This window comes from Anomaloglossus baeobatrachus, chromosome 2 (assembly GCF_048569485.1).
Source record: "Anomaloglossus baeobatrachus isolate aAnoBae1 chromosome 2, aAnoBae1.hap1, whole genome shotgun sequence".
In the NCBI taxonomy this organism is placed as follows: Eukaryota; Metazoa; Chordata; class Amphibia; order Anura; family Aromobatidae; genus Anomaloglossus; species Anomaloglossus baeobatrachus.
This window is the reverse complement of record NC_134354.1, coordinates 562,950,243-562,965,005: the sequence shown is the minus strand read 5'-3', so window position 1 is coordinate 562,965,005 and position 14,763 is coordinate 562,950,243. Positions and strand designations below refer to the sequence as shown.

The window sequence follows — 14,763 nt, the reverse complement described above, 5'->3', positions numbered from 1 at the left end:
GTGTAAAAACTGATGCGACGGATCCGGTAAAAAACTGATCCATTTCCTTTTTTCCTTTTTTATGCCAAAGGGAGAGAGAGAGAGACGCCATGATTATTTACTTTCACTACAGATTAATTATGGAAGGTGTCTCATAGACGCCTGCCATGTTTAACCTAGGACTTAGTGGCAGCTATGGGCTGCCACTAACTCCTTATTACCCCGATTGTCACTGCACCAGGGCAATTTGGGATGAGCCGGGTACAGTGCCGGGACTGTCGCATCTAATGGATGTGGCAATTCTGGGTGGCTGCTGGCTGATATTTTTACGGCTGGGGGTCTCCCCATAACATGGGGCTCCCGATCCTGAGAATACCAGCCTTCAGCCGTGTGGCTTTACTTTGGCTGGTATCAAAATTGGGGGGGGACCGCACACCATTTTTTTTTTTAATTATTTATTTATTGTACTGCACAATATAGACCTGTCCACCGGCGGCTGTGATTGGTTGCAGAGAGACAGCTGTCACTAAGCCTGGGAGCATGTTTGACTGCAATCAATCATAGGCGCCGGTGGGCGGGGGAAGCAGTGAATACGAGATGGAATAATGAGCAGCCGGCATTTTCAAAAGAGGAGAAGCCGCCAGAGCAGTGTGACAGCCGTGCAGCGCCGCGCCAGTGATCGGTGAGTATGAGAGAGGGGGTGGGAGGGAGAGACTGATCGACAGAGAGAGAGAGACCGACATCGACAGAGAGGGAGAGAGACCGACAGAGAGAGAGAGAGGCCAGAAATGAATTCACATCTCATCTGATCATGCTCAGATTAAAAAACGGATCCATCACTGGAATGCGGTTTTTGCCGGATGACGATGGATCCGGCGCCAATAGGCATCCATTATATAACATGCCGGACGGCACTGGATCTGGCGTGGTCCGTTTTTTTGCCGGAGACAAAAAACACTGCATGCTGCATCCTTTCCTGCAGCCAGACGCAACGCAATGCAAGTCCATCCGGCACAATCCAGCACTAATACAAGTTAATGGGGAATAAAATGGATCCGGCACCGTATCCGTTTTATCCGCATTTCGCTGGATTGTGCCTGACGGCAAAAAACGGATGTGTGAAAGCAGCCTTAAAGGAAAGTAGTCCAAAATTCCAGTTGTGAGGTGAGAACTTGTTTATGGTTATAGGAAGCAATTGATTCCAGGTATTTATTCCAAAGGGTGTGCAACCAAATATTAAGTTGAGGGGGCCAACAATTCTGTAAGGCCCATTTTTGTGGTTTTGTGAGAAAAAAAAATGCCCTCTTTCTTGTTTTTTGTTTTTTTATTTCTGGTTCCAATACACGCAAAGGAATTAAACAATCTTTTTCTGGGAGAAATATTTTATTTTCTGGAACAATTTCAAGGGTGCCAACACTTTCTGCCATGAGTGTATGTAATGTACATATAATCAATCCATTTATTCTGTATCTGTTAGGCCTTTATACTAGGAAGTCCAAAGTCCAGGTCTTTTGTTTACTTACAAAGCAAATTGTAATTTGATTGTATAGAGAAAACTGATGGCAAATGAGTTCTGATGGTGTTAAATAATGGTGATACAAGGAACTGTCTATTAATATGAGGATTATCCTCATCAAGTATTTAATTTACGGACGTGGAATAGAATATAATCTATAACAATGACCATTGGAACAAAATATAACTAATTTGAAAGTAAAAAAAAAGGGGGTAAAAAATGTACTTGTATGAATCAGAACTGACCATCTGTGATCAATATCTAGATGTCAAAAATGTCAAAAAGTTGTATCATGATCATGTGTATGGAAGGTTGGTTTATGTTAGATACGTTCTCTTAAGTTGGTTTGTCCTGTAAGTCGCACACTATGTGAGTCATTGTTAATCTTTTATTTTTGCAAAATCTGGGTCAGTGGGTTGGATGAGATGTAACTTTTTAGAAGCAGTAAATGTGACATTATTTTAGCAATGTTCCGTCACATTAGTTCATTTCACTGTATGTGAACTCTCAGGCTTCTACTTGCCAGGAATGTTAACTAGGAGCCTTTTTTTTCTACAGCTGTAACTGAACTGATCGCACTTCCAATGTCCATCTATACCTGTATAATATTAACAATGTTAGGATGCCTCTGGCATTACCATTATATTGCAGGTCGTGTAAAATTCACATTTCATGCTGTTTCGGCACCTCTGTATCCAGAATCACAAATGACACTGGATATGAATTGTTTTCTTATGTGCAAATGTAAAAACGTTATTCGCTATGGAGTACAAAAAAATATTGTCACCAATGTACTATATTTGAAACATTGCCCTTTAATGTAAAGCGGATAATGGTTTGCTTCATCCTTTGTGGAATTAACAATGCTTTTACTCTGAGGAAATGATCAATTCAGTTCACCAGATAAAAGATTTCTTTAATTCTTTTCCCCATTAAACCTGTCCTTTCCACTTACACAAGCACGCTTGATGTACAGTTAAAAGCCATGCTGATTGCAATTTGCATGAATACCATATACCATTTGTAAAATTACTGTTGATTGTTACATATTTATAACCAGAAATGTCTTTTCATTTATGGCATACCAGCAAAATGTGATCATTCCTTTTCTGAGCTTTGTGTGTGGGAAATATGGAATCCGAGATGTACTCCTGAGTAATGTTTCCATGTCTTGTGTTTGTCCATGTGCAGAAAATGATGAGATCGTCCATTTTCCACATGTTTATACTAAGCATGGTTGCAGTGGATGTAATTGTCGCTGCCAGCAACTACTACAAAGGGGAGAACTTTAAAAGACAATATGATGAGTTCTATCTTGCCGAGGTGGGTATACAAATTGGCATTTCATGCAGTTATGTAGTTACCATTCAATACATTATAAATTATTTCCTCTAGATCTTCAGCAACATATTCCCAATGTGTTCAAATTCTTTAGTCTGACAATGAATAAAGGCTGTCAGCCAATAATCCGAAAGCTAGATTCCTGCTCGAAAATGTCAGTGGTAATAATGAGCTGATGCTTGAGTGGAACCTCTGTAGGCAATCCATGATGGTTGCTAAGCTGCTTATTATCATCAAGAGTGCAACCGACAGGAACACTTATATAACATTTCTTAAATGGCACATCTTGTATGAACATGGTTATATTAAACATAATTAGTAGAGAACCTCATTTTATTCCCTGATTTCTTTCAAAGATTTGTCACCATATAAGTACTTCATGCATAAACATTCACTTTGACTTGGATGCTTTTTCCTATATAATAGTCATTTGAATCTGCCTAAAACTGTGCCCTGTTTGTAAACAGCTTAATTTAGTTTGCTGAACCCAAAATGTTTAAAGGGGTTTTCTTAAGCTATTAATTGCTTTAGTTTGGCAGACAGCATGAAAATAAGTTTGCAATTGACTTACTTTTTCTATATGCTGTCATTCTCCTTCAATGAGATTTTATCTTTCATACTGTACAGCTGGTTTCCATGGAGCTCAGCCATTAGTGCCTGGAAGTAGCTACATTCCAGGAGAGGTGTTAACTCTTAATATTCCCGCCACCTCTCTACAGACCATTGATGTCAATAAATCAGTTATCTGCTAACCTCCTGTCTCTCTCCCTGTTGGCTGCTGACTGTAATACATCTTGCAAAATTCACTTCTCCCAAAGAAAGGTCTCCTAATTATGGCTCTCACTGTCTGGAGCCCTGTGACTGTTCAAGTGCTTGTTATCTCTCTCTCTCTCTGTATATATATATATATATATATATATATATATATATATATATATATATATATATATATATATTTATATATATATATAAAAATATATATATATATATATATATATATATATATATATATATATATATATATATATATAAAAACAGTGATAGCAGTGTATACTCCAGAACAAACAACTTATAGCTGAATTATGTGTTATAGTACAACGAACTTGTGCTGAGCTTTAAAGTTCTATTAATACTACAGTTCTGCGCATAACCAGAACTGTCTATCTAGGAGGAATGTATACACATATAGTCTCATAAATTGTATTTGCATGCCAACTTAAAAACATACATTTATCTACACATTCCATGAAAAAACATAATCAAATAACAAAGAAGAGATATATGTGTGACGCCCCTGCACTAGTCAGGGTGTCACAGGGAACTGCACTCCTGTCCTTATAGTGCAGAACCCACCCTCCTTGGTTCCAGGTTCCACCCAGTGGTATTGCTACCAACCGCATTCAAACCCCCAATCCACACTCACACTAGTACAGGACAGACAAGCCAGTGGGTAGGTCTAGCAGGAGAGTGCTGTCCACCTTGAGGGGTAGACAGACTGGTGGGAGGTGACAAGTCAGTGAGCTCCAGGGGAGCAAAGGGAGAGGAAGTGTAGTAGAAACTCTCAAAGGGAGACGGAACCGGGGGGTTGGAGCCCCCAGGAAAAGTGAAGTAGTGGACCTCATAGTGTGAGGGGCTGAGGAACCGAAGCTACCGAGCGGTTGGACTAAATTGGGACATAGCAAAAGCAATACTATTGGGAGCGGATACCTGGATGTCCTCTCCTTCCCAAGCAGTAGTGGTGCACTGGGACTTTTGGTTCACCTGCAGCATGTGTGTGTAATGACTTTACAAAACATCATCTAGCACCACGATAACCGGCCTGAGTGAGTACATGGTCATCCCCTGCTTCCAGCAAGCCTGCGCTCCCCTGCACCCCACTATCCAGAGTCCCGGGGCCTTCCCTACCCGTGGAGGGAAAATGTCATCTAGCTGCCCCCATTCCATCGACCCCGGTACTCCCATTGGCAGCGGCGGTACTCTCCGTTACCGCACACCACGGGTGGCGTCACAAACTATATCTCCCTTGTAAATAACCCCCCCTTTACATTTAAGAGTGGCCTCTAGCCCCCGGGTCTGGAGACCCTCGAGCCACGAGTAATCACCCCCGGATCCGAGTGGTTCGACCGCTGCTGGGGCGGCACATATGCTTAAAAAATGTTTTAAATTATGTTATAAATAAAATTTTAAATTTTATAAGCATATAGCTCTTCTTTATTCCATGATTAGTTTATATCATGGAATGTGTAGATAAACACAAGGAGGAGTGCCTGACCTGCCAGAAACCATCACGTGAGCAGACAGTAAGGAGACTGCAAAGCTCTGAGCTGCTCAAGAGACAGCTAAAGAATACCACTTTAACAATGAAGTGATTAAAAACCAATGTCTTATAACTTTTATAAAGTGTAAATACGATGGTGACATTATCTCATGTGACATTGCCAAAAGTAACAAAAGTAATTCCCCCCAAGTGAACATGGCAAATTGTGTCCAAAATGTCAATATTTTGTGTAGCCACCATTTTTTACAAGCATTGCCTTAATTCTCTTGGGCCTGAAGTTCACTAGAGCTTCACTGGAATCCTCTTATACTCCTCCATGACAGCATCACGGAGCTGGTGGATGTTAGAGACCTTGTGCTCCCCCACCTGCGGATGCCCCACAGATAATGCTCAATAGGGTTTAGGTCTGGAGACATGCTTGGCCAGTCCAGCACCTCTACTCTCAGTTTTCTTTAGGCACTGATCATCTTAGAGGTATGTTTGGGGTCATTATCATGTTGGAATATGAAGGGAGGGGATCATATTTTGCTTCAGTATCTCACAGTACATGTTGGCATTCATGGTTCCCTCAATGAACTGTAGCTCCCCACAGCCAGCAGCTCTCATACAGACCCAAAACATGACACTCCCACCCTCATGTCTGACTGTAGGCAAGACACACTTGTTATTGTACTCCTCATCTGGTTGCCACAACACACGCTTGACACCAAATACATTTATCATTTATTGTGGTCTCATCATATCCCAGAACATGATTCCAGTAATTCATGTCTTTAATCTGCTTGTCTTCAGCAAACTCTTTGTTGGTTTTTTTGTGCATCATCTTTAGAAGATGTTTCCTTCTGGGACAACAGCCATGTTGTCTTATCCGCTGTTAATAACAGAGATTTGCTCTACAACAGCCACACAAGGTAGCTGAACCTCCAGTTTACCAATGATTCATTGAGTGTTCTTAGCAATGGTCTGTGATTGGCACAGAGAGCATTGTGCAGAGAAAGGCAATTATGTCCATCACCTTTTATCAATAGGTGATAAAGTGTGATATGTCTTCAGCTTTATCATAGAGATTTGTAATATTGACTATAATGATAATGAGATTACTGTAAAATAATAATCTTACTTTCTTAAATATATATACAGTACAGACCAAAGGTTTGGACACACCTTCTCATCTCAAGAACAACTATTAAGAGGAGACTTTGTGCAGCATACCTTCATGGTAAAATAGCTGCTAGGAAACCACTGCTAAGGACAGGCAACAAGCAGAAGAGACTTGTTTGGGCTAAAGAACTCAAGAAATGGACATTAGACCAATGGAAATCTGTGCTTTGGTCTGATGAGTCCAAATTTGAGATCTTTGGATCCAACCACCTTGTCTTTGTAGAAAAGGTGAACGGATGGTCTCTACATGCCTGGTTCCCACCGTGAAGCATGGAGGAGGAGATGTGATGGTGTGGGGGTGCTTTGCTGGTGACACTGTTGGGGATTTATTCAAAACTGAAGGCATACTGAACCAGCATGGCTACCACAGCATCTTGCAGTGGCATGCTATTCCATCCGATTTGCGTTTAGATGGACCATCATTTATGTTTCAACAGGACAATGACCCCAAACACACCTCCAGGCTGTGTAAGGGCTATTTGACTAAGAAGGAAAGTGATGGGGTGCTATGCCAGATGACCTGGTTTCCACAGTCACCAGACCTGAACCCAATTGAGATGGTTTGGGGTGAGCTGGACCGCAGAGTGAAGGCAAAAGGGCCAACATCTGCTATGCATCTCTGGGAACTCCTTCAAGACTGTTGGAAAATCATTTCCGGTGACTACTTTTTGAAGCTCATCAAAAGAATGCCAAGAGTGTGCAAAGCAGTAATCAAAGCAAAAGGTGGCTACTTTGAAGAACCTAGAATATAAGACATATTTTCAGTTGTTTCACACTTTTTTACGTATTTAATTCCACATGTTTTAATTCATAGTTTTGATGCCTTCAATGTGAATCTAAGTGGAGAAGGAGAAGGGGTTAAACCCGCGCAATCTGCCAGATAAATTCAGAGATGTTGATAATTCAGAACATTCTTTTATTCCATGGGTCTTTACGCGTTTCAAGGTCTATGACCTCTTCTTCAGGACCAGTGAATCAACACTACATGTACATACAAATGAAGCCTTTTTATACCTGTGGTAACCACAAAGTACCGCCTCCCGGCACTTTGAAAAAAGTCAGAAGGGAAAGAAAAAAAAAAAAAAACATCTGCATGCATGATACAGCGTTTTTCACAGATATCATATACTTTGTAGAATGCTATTATACTGGTCATAAAAACAATTTATATGAGAAATACACATTCATAAAATGGAAAATTATAAAATAAAAAGAAAAGGAAAGAAAAAAATGTCAAAAATCAGGACACGAACTCCAAGAAAGTTGCCCATAAGGTAACCTTTGATTTTTGTGGTGTACGCCACCAGTAGTTCTCAAAAATCTGTGTATCCCTAAAGTTATGTTCACAAGGTTGTGATATATGCGTACAATTAAATAAAACATATGTTTAATAAATATATTAAAAACATTTCAATATAGAAAAAATGATAAAGGAAAGAGATTAAATAAAATGATAATAAAAATGCATAATTTGCTGTGAACTTTTTATATAGAATAAAAATTCTTTCACCCAGGAGTACAAAGTGATGTGTATATAAATATATGTGAATAAAAATTTATAATATAATGTGTGCTATATTCTTTGTTTGTGTGTTAAAGAGGATGTGATATTTACTTTTTCTTTTTCAAAGAGGATCATAGTATCAACGAGCTTAAGGTTATTAGCGGGCATAAGCGTGGGAAAAAATATGTGTGCGCATGCTCTTGACCCTACCATGAGGACACATAGTACAGCGGTACGGAGTAGATGCCAGAACTGGGACCGTGGGAATAAAATCTAAGGCGCCTGGGCCAGGGATATAGCTGGTTCAAGGTGGCTGTGTATGCAGTTATTTAAATTCTGAAGAGCAACATATAAATTAATAGATATAAAAACATAATAGTTATTTCTCTAAAAAATATATATATATTGTGAGGTAGCACGGTCGGCTGCGCAGCAGAAGACACGGGATCCAGGCATTAAGGTTCACAGCACACGGTTTTAATGTCCAAACAAAAGTCCATAACACAATACATGTGCCTCCCCAGCAGAAAACTCAGGGAGTTCTGTTCACTCCCTCACACCCGGCACACCTGCCCTTGTTCCTGATTCTATTTAACCCTTCCTTCAGCCTGTAGGGAAACAGCATTAACCCTATAGTGGATTTACTTTCTATCATGGAGTGAGCACAACCGGGGCGAGACATACCGGCCGTCATAGATAACCCCGGTCACAGTCTCACATACCCCCCCCCCTCAGTTCAAGCGGGGTTGAACTCCAGCCATCAAACACGGGCCGCGGGACAAGGCATCGGCGTTGCCCTGCCCGGTGTTCAACCGTAAACCGGAAGTTCTGCAGAGAAAGGAGCCACCGGGTAACCCGGGCATTCCGTTCCTTGGCGGACCTCATCCAGACCAGTGGAGAGTGATCCGTCACCAAGCGAAACTGCCGTCCCAGCAGGTAATAGCGTAGGGACTCCAAGGCCCACTTGATCGCCAGGCACTCCTCCACTACGCTATAATTCCGCTCGGGAGGGGTGAGCTTCCTACTCAAGAAGGTGACGGGGTGTTCCTCCCCCTGAACCACCTGAGACAGCACTGCCCCCAGGCCGACCTCCGAGGCTTCAGTCTGTACAATGAACTCCTTCCGGAAATCAGGGTTGACCAGAACGGGCTGTCCGCACAGGACCTCCTTCAGGGCCCGGAAGGAGTCCTCGGCCTGCGGAGTCCAGCGCACCATGACGGACTTCTTGCCTTTGAGAAGGTCCGTCAAGGGGGCTGATAGTCCCGCAAAATCCTTTACAAACCTCCTGTAGTACCCCACGATACCCAGGAAGGCCCTAACCTGCTTCGTGGTCAGGGGTATAGGCCACTTCTGGATCGCCTCAACCTTGTTAATTTGGGGCTTAATCACTCCTTGGCCTATCACGTAGCCCAAGTAGCGGGCTTCCGTGAGTCCCAATGCACATTTCTTGGGATTGGCTGTCAATCCGGCTGTTCGAAGCGCGTCCACCACCGCTTGTACCTGTTCCAAGTGGGTCTGCCAATCGGAGCTGTAAATAATGATGTCATCCAGGTACGCTGATGCATACGCCTGGTGGGGTTCCAGCACTAAGTCCATCAACCTCTGGAACGTGGCCGGAGCGCCATGTAACCCAAAAGGCAAGACAACATAGTGGAAGAGACCCTCCGGCGTAACAAAAGCGGTTTTCTCCTTGGCGGACTCCGTTAGTGGCACCTGCCAGTACCCCTTGGTCAGGTCAAGCGTGGTAAAATATCGCGCCTGTCCCAACCTATCAATCAGCTCATCCACCCGGGGCATGGGGTAGAGATCGAACTTGGATATTTCGTTCAATCTCCTAAAGTCATTGCAGAACCTTAAGGAGCCATCGGGTTTTGGTATTAGGACAATCGGAGTAGCCCATTCACTCCGGGATTTTTTGATGACCCCCAGGCGTAACATTGTCTTTACTTCCTCCGATATGGCTTGTCGTCGAGCCTCCGGTACCCGGTATGACTTCAGGCGTACCTTCAGGTGGGGCTCGGTGACAATATCGTGTCGTATCAGACTGGTCCTACCGGGCAGCTCGGAGAAGACATCGGGGTTCTGCTGAACCAACCGTCTGGCCTCTCGCCTCTGTTTCTTGGTGAGGGCTTCTCCAATCCTTACTTCCGGTTCGTCCTCTCCGGAGGTCGCTGGAGCCGGATGTGAACGACCCGAAGAGGAGGGAGGTGGGGAAAAAACAGCCATCAGGCTTTCCCGTTCCTGCCAAGGTTTTAATAGGTTGACATGGTATATTTGTTCAGGTTTCCGCCTACCGGGCTGCAATACTTTATAGTTAACCACCCCGACTCTTTCCTTTATCTCATAGGGGCCTTGCCACTGAGCCAGGAATTTACTCTCCGCCGTGGGGATTAATACCAACACCCGATCCCCGGGTTTAAAGGTCCGCACGGTGGCTTGTCTATTGTAGCGGCCGCTTTGCGCGGCCTGAGCCTCCTGTAAATGCTCCTTCACAATTGGCATGACCGCGCTTATGCGGTTCTGCATACCTAAAATGTGTTCGATCACACTTTTATGGGGGGTGGGCTCTTGTTCCCATGTTTCTTTTGCCAGGTCCAACAATCCCCGGGGATGTCGCCCGTATAACAATTCAAAAGGCGAAAACCCCGTGGATGCCTGTGGCACCTCTCGTATGGCAAACATCAAATAGGGAAGCATGATATCCCAGTCTTTCCCGTCTTTTGAGATCACCCTTCTTAGCATGGTTTTCAGGGTTTTATTGAAACGCTCGACTAAACCGTCCGTTTGAGGATGATACACAGACGTACGCAACTGCTTGATCTGAAGTAGCCGGCATAGCTCTTTGGTCACTTTAGACATGAATGGGGTCCCCTGATCCGTAAGGATCTCCTTGGGCAACCCCACCCGGCAGAACACAGCAAACAACTCCCGAGCTATAAGCTTCGCCGCAGTATGTCTGAGAGGTATCGCCTCGGGATACCGGGTGGCATAGTCAACGATCACTAGGATGTGTTGGTGCCCTCGAGCGGACTTTACGAGGGGCCCCACCAGATCCATCTCTATCCGTTCAAAAGGGACTTCTATAATGGGTAACGGTACCAACGGACTGCGAAAATGGGTCAGGGGTGCGGTAAGCTGACACTCCGGGCAGGTTTCGCAGAACCGTTTTACCTCCCCAAAGACCCCGGGCCAATAGAACCTTTGCAATATTCGCTCCTGCGTTTTCTTGACCCCTAGGTGGCCACTCATCAGGTGTTTATGAGCCAAGTCGAGGACCCGCCGGCGATGCGGCTGGGGCACCACCAACTGTTCTACCCCCACGCCCCGTATTTCATCTACCCGGTAGAGTAAATCCTGCTTAAGAGCGAAATGGGGGTACCTTACCTGGGCACCGGGCAGCTGTGCCACCCCGTCAACTACTGTCACCCGACTCCGGGCATGTATCAACGTAGGGTCCTGGAGTTGGGCTGTCCCAAACGTATCCGGGGACGCCTCCAACTCCGGGATGGGCTCGACCGTCTCAGCCTCTCCTGCCAATACCTCTAGGGGCGACCTACCGGGTTCACACTCTGTCCCTATCATGGTGACCCCTACGGCAGGTGTCCCGGATTCAGGATTGTAGGGCTCAGGTCCCGGACCAACCAATATCTGAGGGGATTTAGGGGGTCCTTTCCATAAAGTCCAAAAATAGGGCAGATCCCTTCCTAGGATAACGTCATAAGGAAGAGTGTTAAGAAGTCCCACCTCATGTTGCACCTGACCGCAAGGTGCTGTGATGGTGACAATCCCCGTGGGATAGTCGCGGCGGTCCCCATGTATGCAAACCACCCCCACGGTGCGTCCTGTGGCCTTTACTTTAGCCCTCAAGGTGGATCGCACAAGGGTCACTAAGCTTCCGGAATCCAACAATCCTGTAACCGGACATCCATTCACCTGTATTTGGCACAAGTGGGGCTCCGTCTCTGGGGAGACCAGGTCAGCGGTACACACCACCTGAGCATACATTGAACCCCGCCGGGTAACCCCACAATCCATGGGCTCCGTGGTGAGTGGACACTGGGCTTCCATATGTTCCACCCGCTGGCACCGCCAACATCTAATGGGGACGGAAACCCCCTTGACGGGTTGTCGTTTAGGGTACAGAACCTTCCGGACCTCAGGAATGGCGGCCGCGGCCTCAGACGGGACGGTAGGGGACTCCTGCACCGTTGTCAGCGGTGGGTCCTTGGCCCTAGGCTTGGAGGGGCCGGACCGACGGGCGGTACGCAAAGTCTCAGTGTCCCGTATCAAGTCCTGCGTAGCCACATGCCGCTCTACCAGGGACACTAATTGGTCCAGGGTACTCGGGTCACCCTGTCCAACCCACCGTTGAACGGTGACGGGTAAAGTGCGCACAAAACGATCCACTACTACCCTTTCCACCATTTGCGCCGGGCTCAGAGTGTCAGGCTGCAACCACTTTTTTACAAGATGCAACAAGTCATAGGCCTGGGAGCGTACGGGTTTGGCTTCCTCAAAGAACCACTGATTTACCCGCTGAGCCCGTACATAGGTATTCACCCCCAACCGAGCCAGTATTTCGGCTTTCAGGGTCACATAGTCAATGGCGTCCTCGGTACAGAGGTCCAGGTACGCTTTTTGGGGTTCCCCCGTCAGATAGGGCGACAATACCTCAGCCCACTGCGGGGTCGGCAGCTTTTCCCGCTCGGCCACCCGCTCAAACACCGCCAGGAACACTTCCACATCATCCCCCGGGGTCATCTTTTGCAACGCTTGTCTCACCGCTTTCCGGACGCTGCCGTCGTCACCCGGTCCCGGGGTTGTTGCTGCCGGTCCGGCACGGATCGACTTGGCCAGGAGAACCATCTGTTCTTGGTGCCTTTTTTCCTGCAATTGCAAGGCTTGCTGCTGACGTGCATTGGCCTGATCCATCTGTTCTTGGAATTTTTTTTCCTGCACTTGCAAGGATTGGAGCAGGTGTGCATTGGTCTGTTGCTGCTGTGCATTAGCCTGTTGCTGCTGTGCATTAGCCTGAGCCAAATGCTTTAGTATGTCCTCCATGGCGTCGCCGGGTTTGGGCTGTAGTATAGCCGCTCGAATCCAGGACATGCGCATCTGGGTCACCAGGGATGGATGCTACACCTCACCGGCTGTCATGCCCGCCGATTCTCCACCATATGTGAGGTAGCACGGTCGGCTGCGCAGCAGAAGACACGGGATCCAGGCATTAAGGTTCACAGCACATGGTTTTAATGTCCAAACAAAAGTCCATAACACAATACATGTGCCTCCCCAGCAGAAAACTCAGGGAGTTCTGTTCACTCCCTCACACCCGGCACACCTGCCCTTGTTCCTGATTCTATTTAACCCTTCCTTCAGCCTGTAGGGAAACAGCATTAACCCTATAGTGGATTTACTTTCTATCATGGAGTGAGCACAACCGGGGCGAGACATACCGGCCGTCATAGATAACCCCGGTCACAGTCTCACAATATACATAGAGCCTATAAAAAGGGGACAATAATAAAAGGAGTCAGAATGAATAAAAACTCCCAAACGGCACAACAGTTCAGTAAAACAGGTCAGTTACTTCATTAAGTCCAATTGGTTTCAATGTATCCAATCTATAAATCCAAAAAGTCTCTTTTTTATTTAAAACCTCTATTCTATTAGGAGTATCAATAGGGATTTGTTCAATTGGTGTTATAATGATGTCTGCCTTTTTTCCATGTACCAAAGTGCAATGTCGGGACAATCCATGTAAGAGGAACCCTTTCTTGATGTTATGTCTATGGGAATTTAATCTGTTATGTAGGGGCTGTCTAGTCCTTCCTACATATTTTTTACCGCATGCACAATCAATGAGATACACCACAAAATCAGAATGGCATGTGAGATGTCCCTTGATCGTATATTTATCTGGTTCCTCAGCTGTACCAAAAGTCTTTCTTTTGTGTGCAATGGATGTACAGCATAGACAATTTTTGCTGTAGCATTTTGAGACCCCAATAGAGCGTTCCTCTTCTTTAGAATTAATAGGAACTCTCAACCTACTGGGTGCCACAATATTCCTAATAGTCGGGGCTCTCCTGTAGGTGATGCCTGGATGGGATGGAAGAATCTTCTTAAGCACAGGATCACCCAAAAGGATCTCCCAGTGTTTATTAAGGGTCTTCTTAATTAACGCATTATCATGACTAAAAGTGGTAATAAAATTATAGCTAAAATCAGAGGGTCCATCACGAGGAGACATTTTATTGGAGGTTATAATCAAATCCTCCTGTCTCAGGTTCTTGGTTTCTTTAAAAGCACGGGTTAAAAGTTTTTTGGGGTAGATCTTTTCATTAAAACGGTCATATAAAACTCCAGCTTGTATCTTAAAATCATCATCTAGTGTACAATTTTTCCTAATTCTCCGATACTGATTAATGGGAATGTTTAGCAACCATTTATTATAGTGGCCGCTATTAAAATGTATGTACCCGTTTGTGTCTACTTTTTTAAAAAAGGTCTTAGTAAAAATCTTATTTTCCTTGTGTGCAATTGTGAGGTCAAGAAAATCTATTGTATCCTTATTAATAGTAGAGGAGAAAGATAAACCCCAATTATTCTTTTTTATATGAGAAATAAAATTAGACACGTTATCCTCCTTATTGTCCCAAATTATAAATAAGTCATCTATGTATCTTTTATAGAGTATAATGTTGTTCTGATATTCAGATTGTTCAATAAAAACAGATTCAAAAATTCCCATAAATAGATTTGCATAAGTTGGTGTGACTTTACTGCCCATCGCGGTCCCAAGGATCTGATGGTACAGTACATCTAGGAAGGTGAAATAGTTGTTTTTCAGTATAAAACTCATCCCTTCACGGACAAAAATTTTTTGTAAGGGGTGCAGCCTGGTATCTTTTTCCACAAAATGTGAGAAGCAAAGTAGCCCCAAATCATGGTCTATATTTGAATAGAGAGCAGACACATCCA

The 14,763-nt window shown here is 44.6% G+C and overlaps 1 protein-coding gene across 4 annotated transcripts in view; it reads left to right on the top strand.

The window, feature by feature from the left end:
* Positions 1-14,763, top strand: part of NALCN (sodium leak channel, non-selective) — a 1,011,261-nt gene that overhangs the window by 422,763 nt on the left and 573,735 nt on the right. For all 4 annotated transcript variants that reach the window (XM_075336708.1, XM_075336707.1, XM_075336706.1 and 1 more), the window contains one exon: positions 2,687-2,818. In XM_075336708.1, the coding sequence (XP_075192823.1) occupies positions 2,687-2,818 (132 nt within the window). The remainder of the gene's footprint in view (positions 1-2,686; positions 2,819-14,763) is intronic.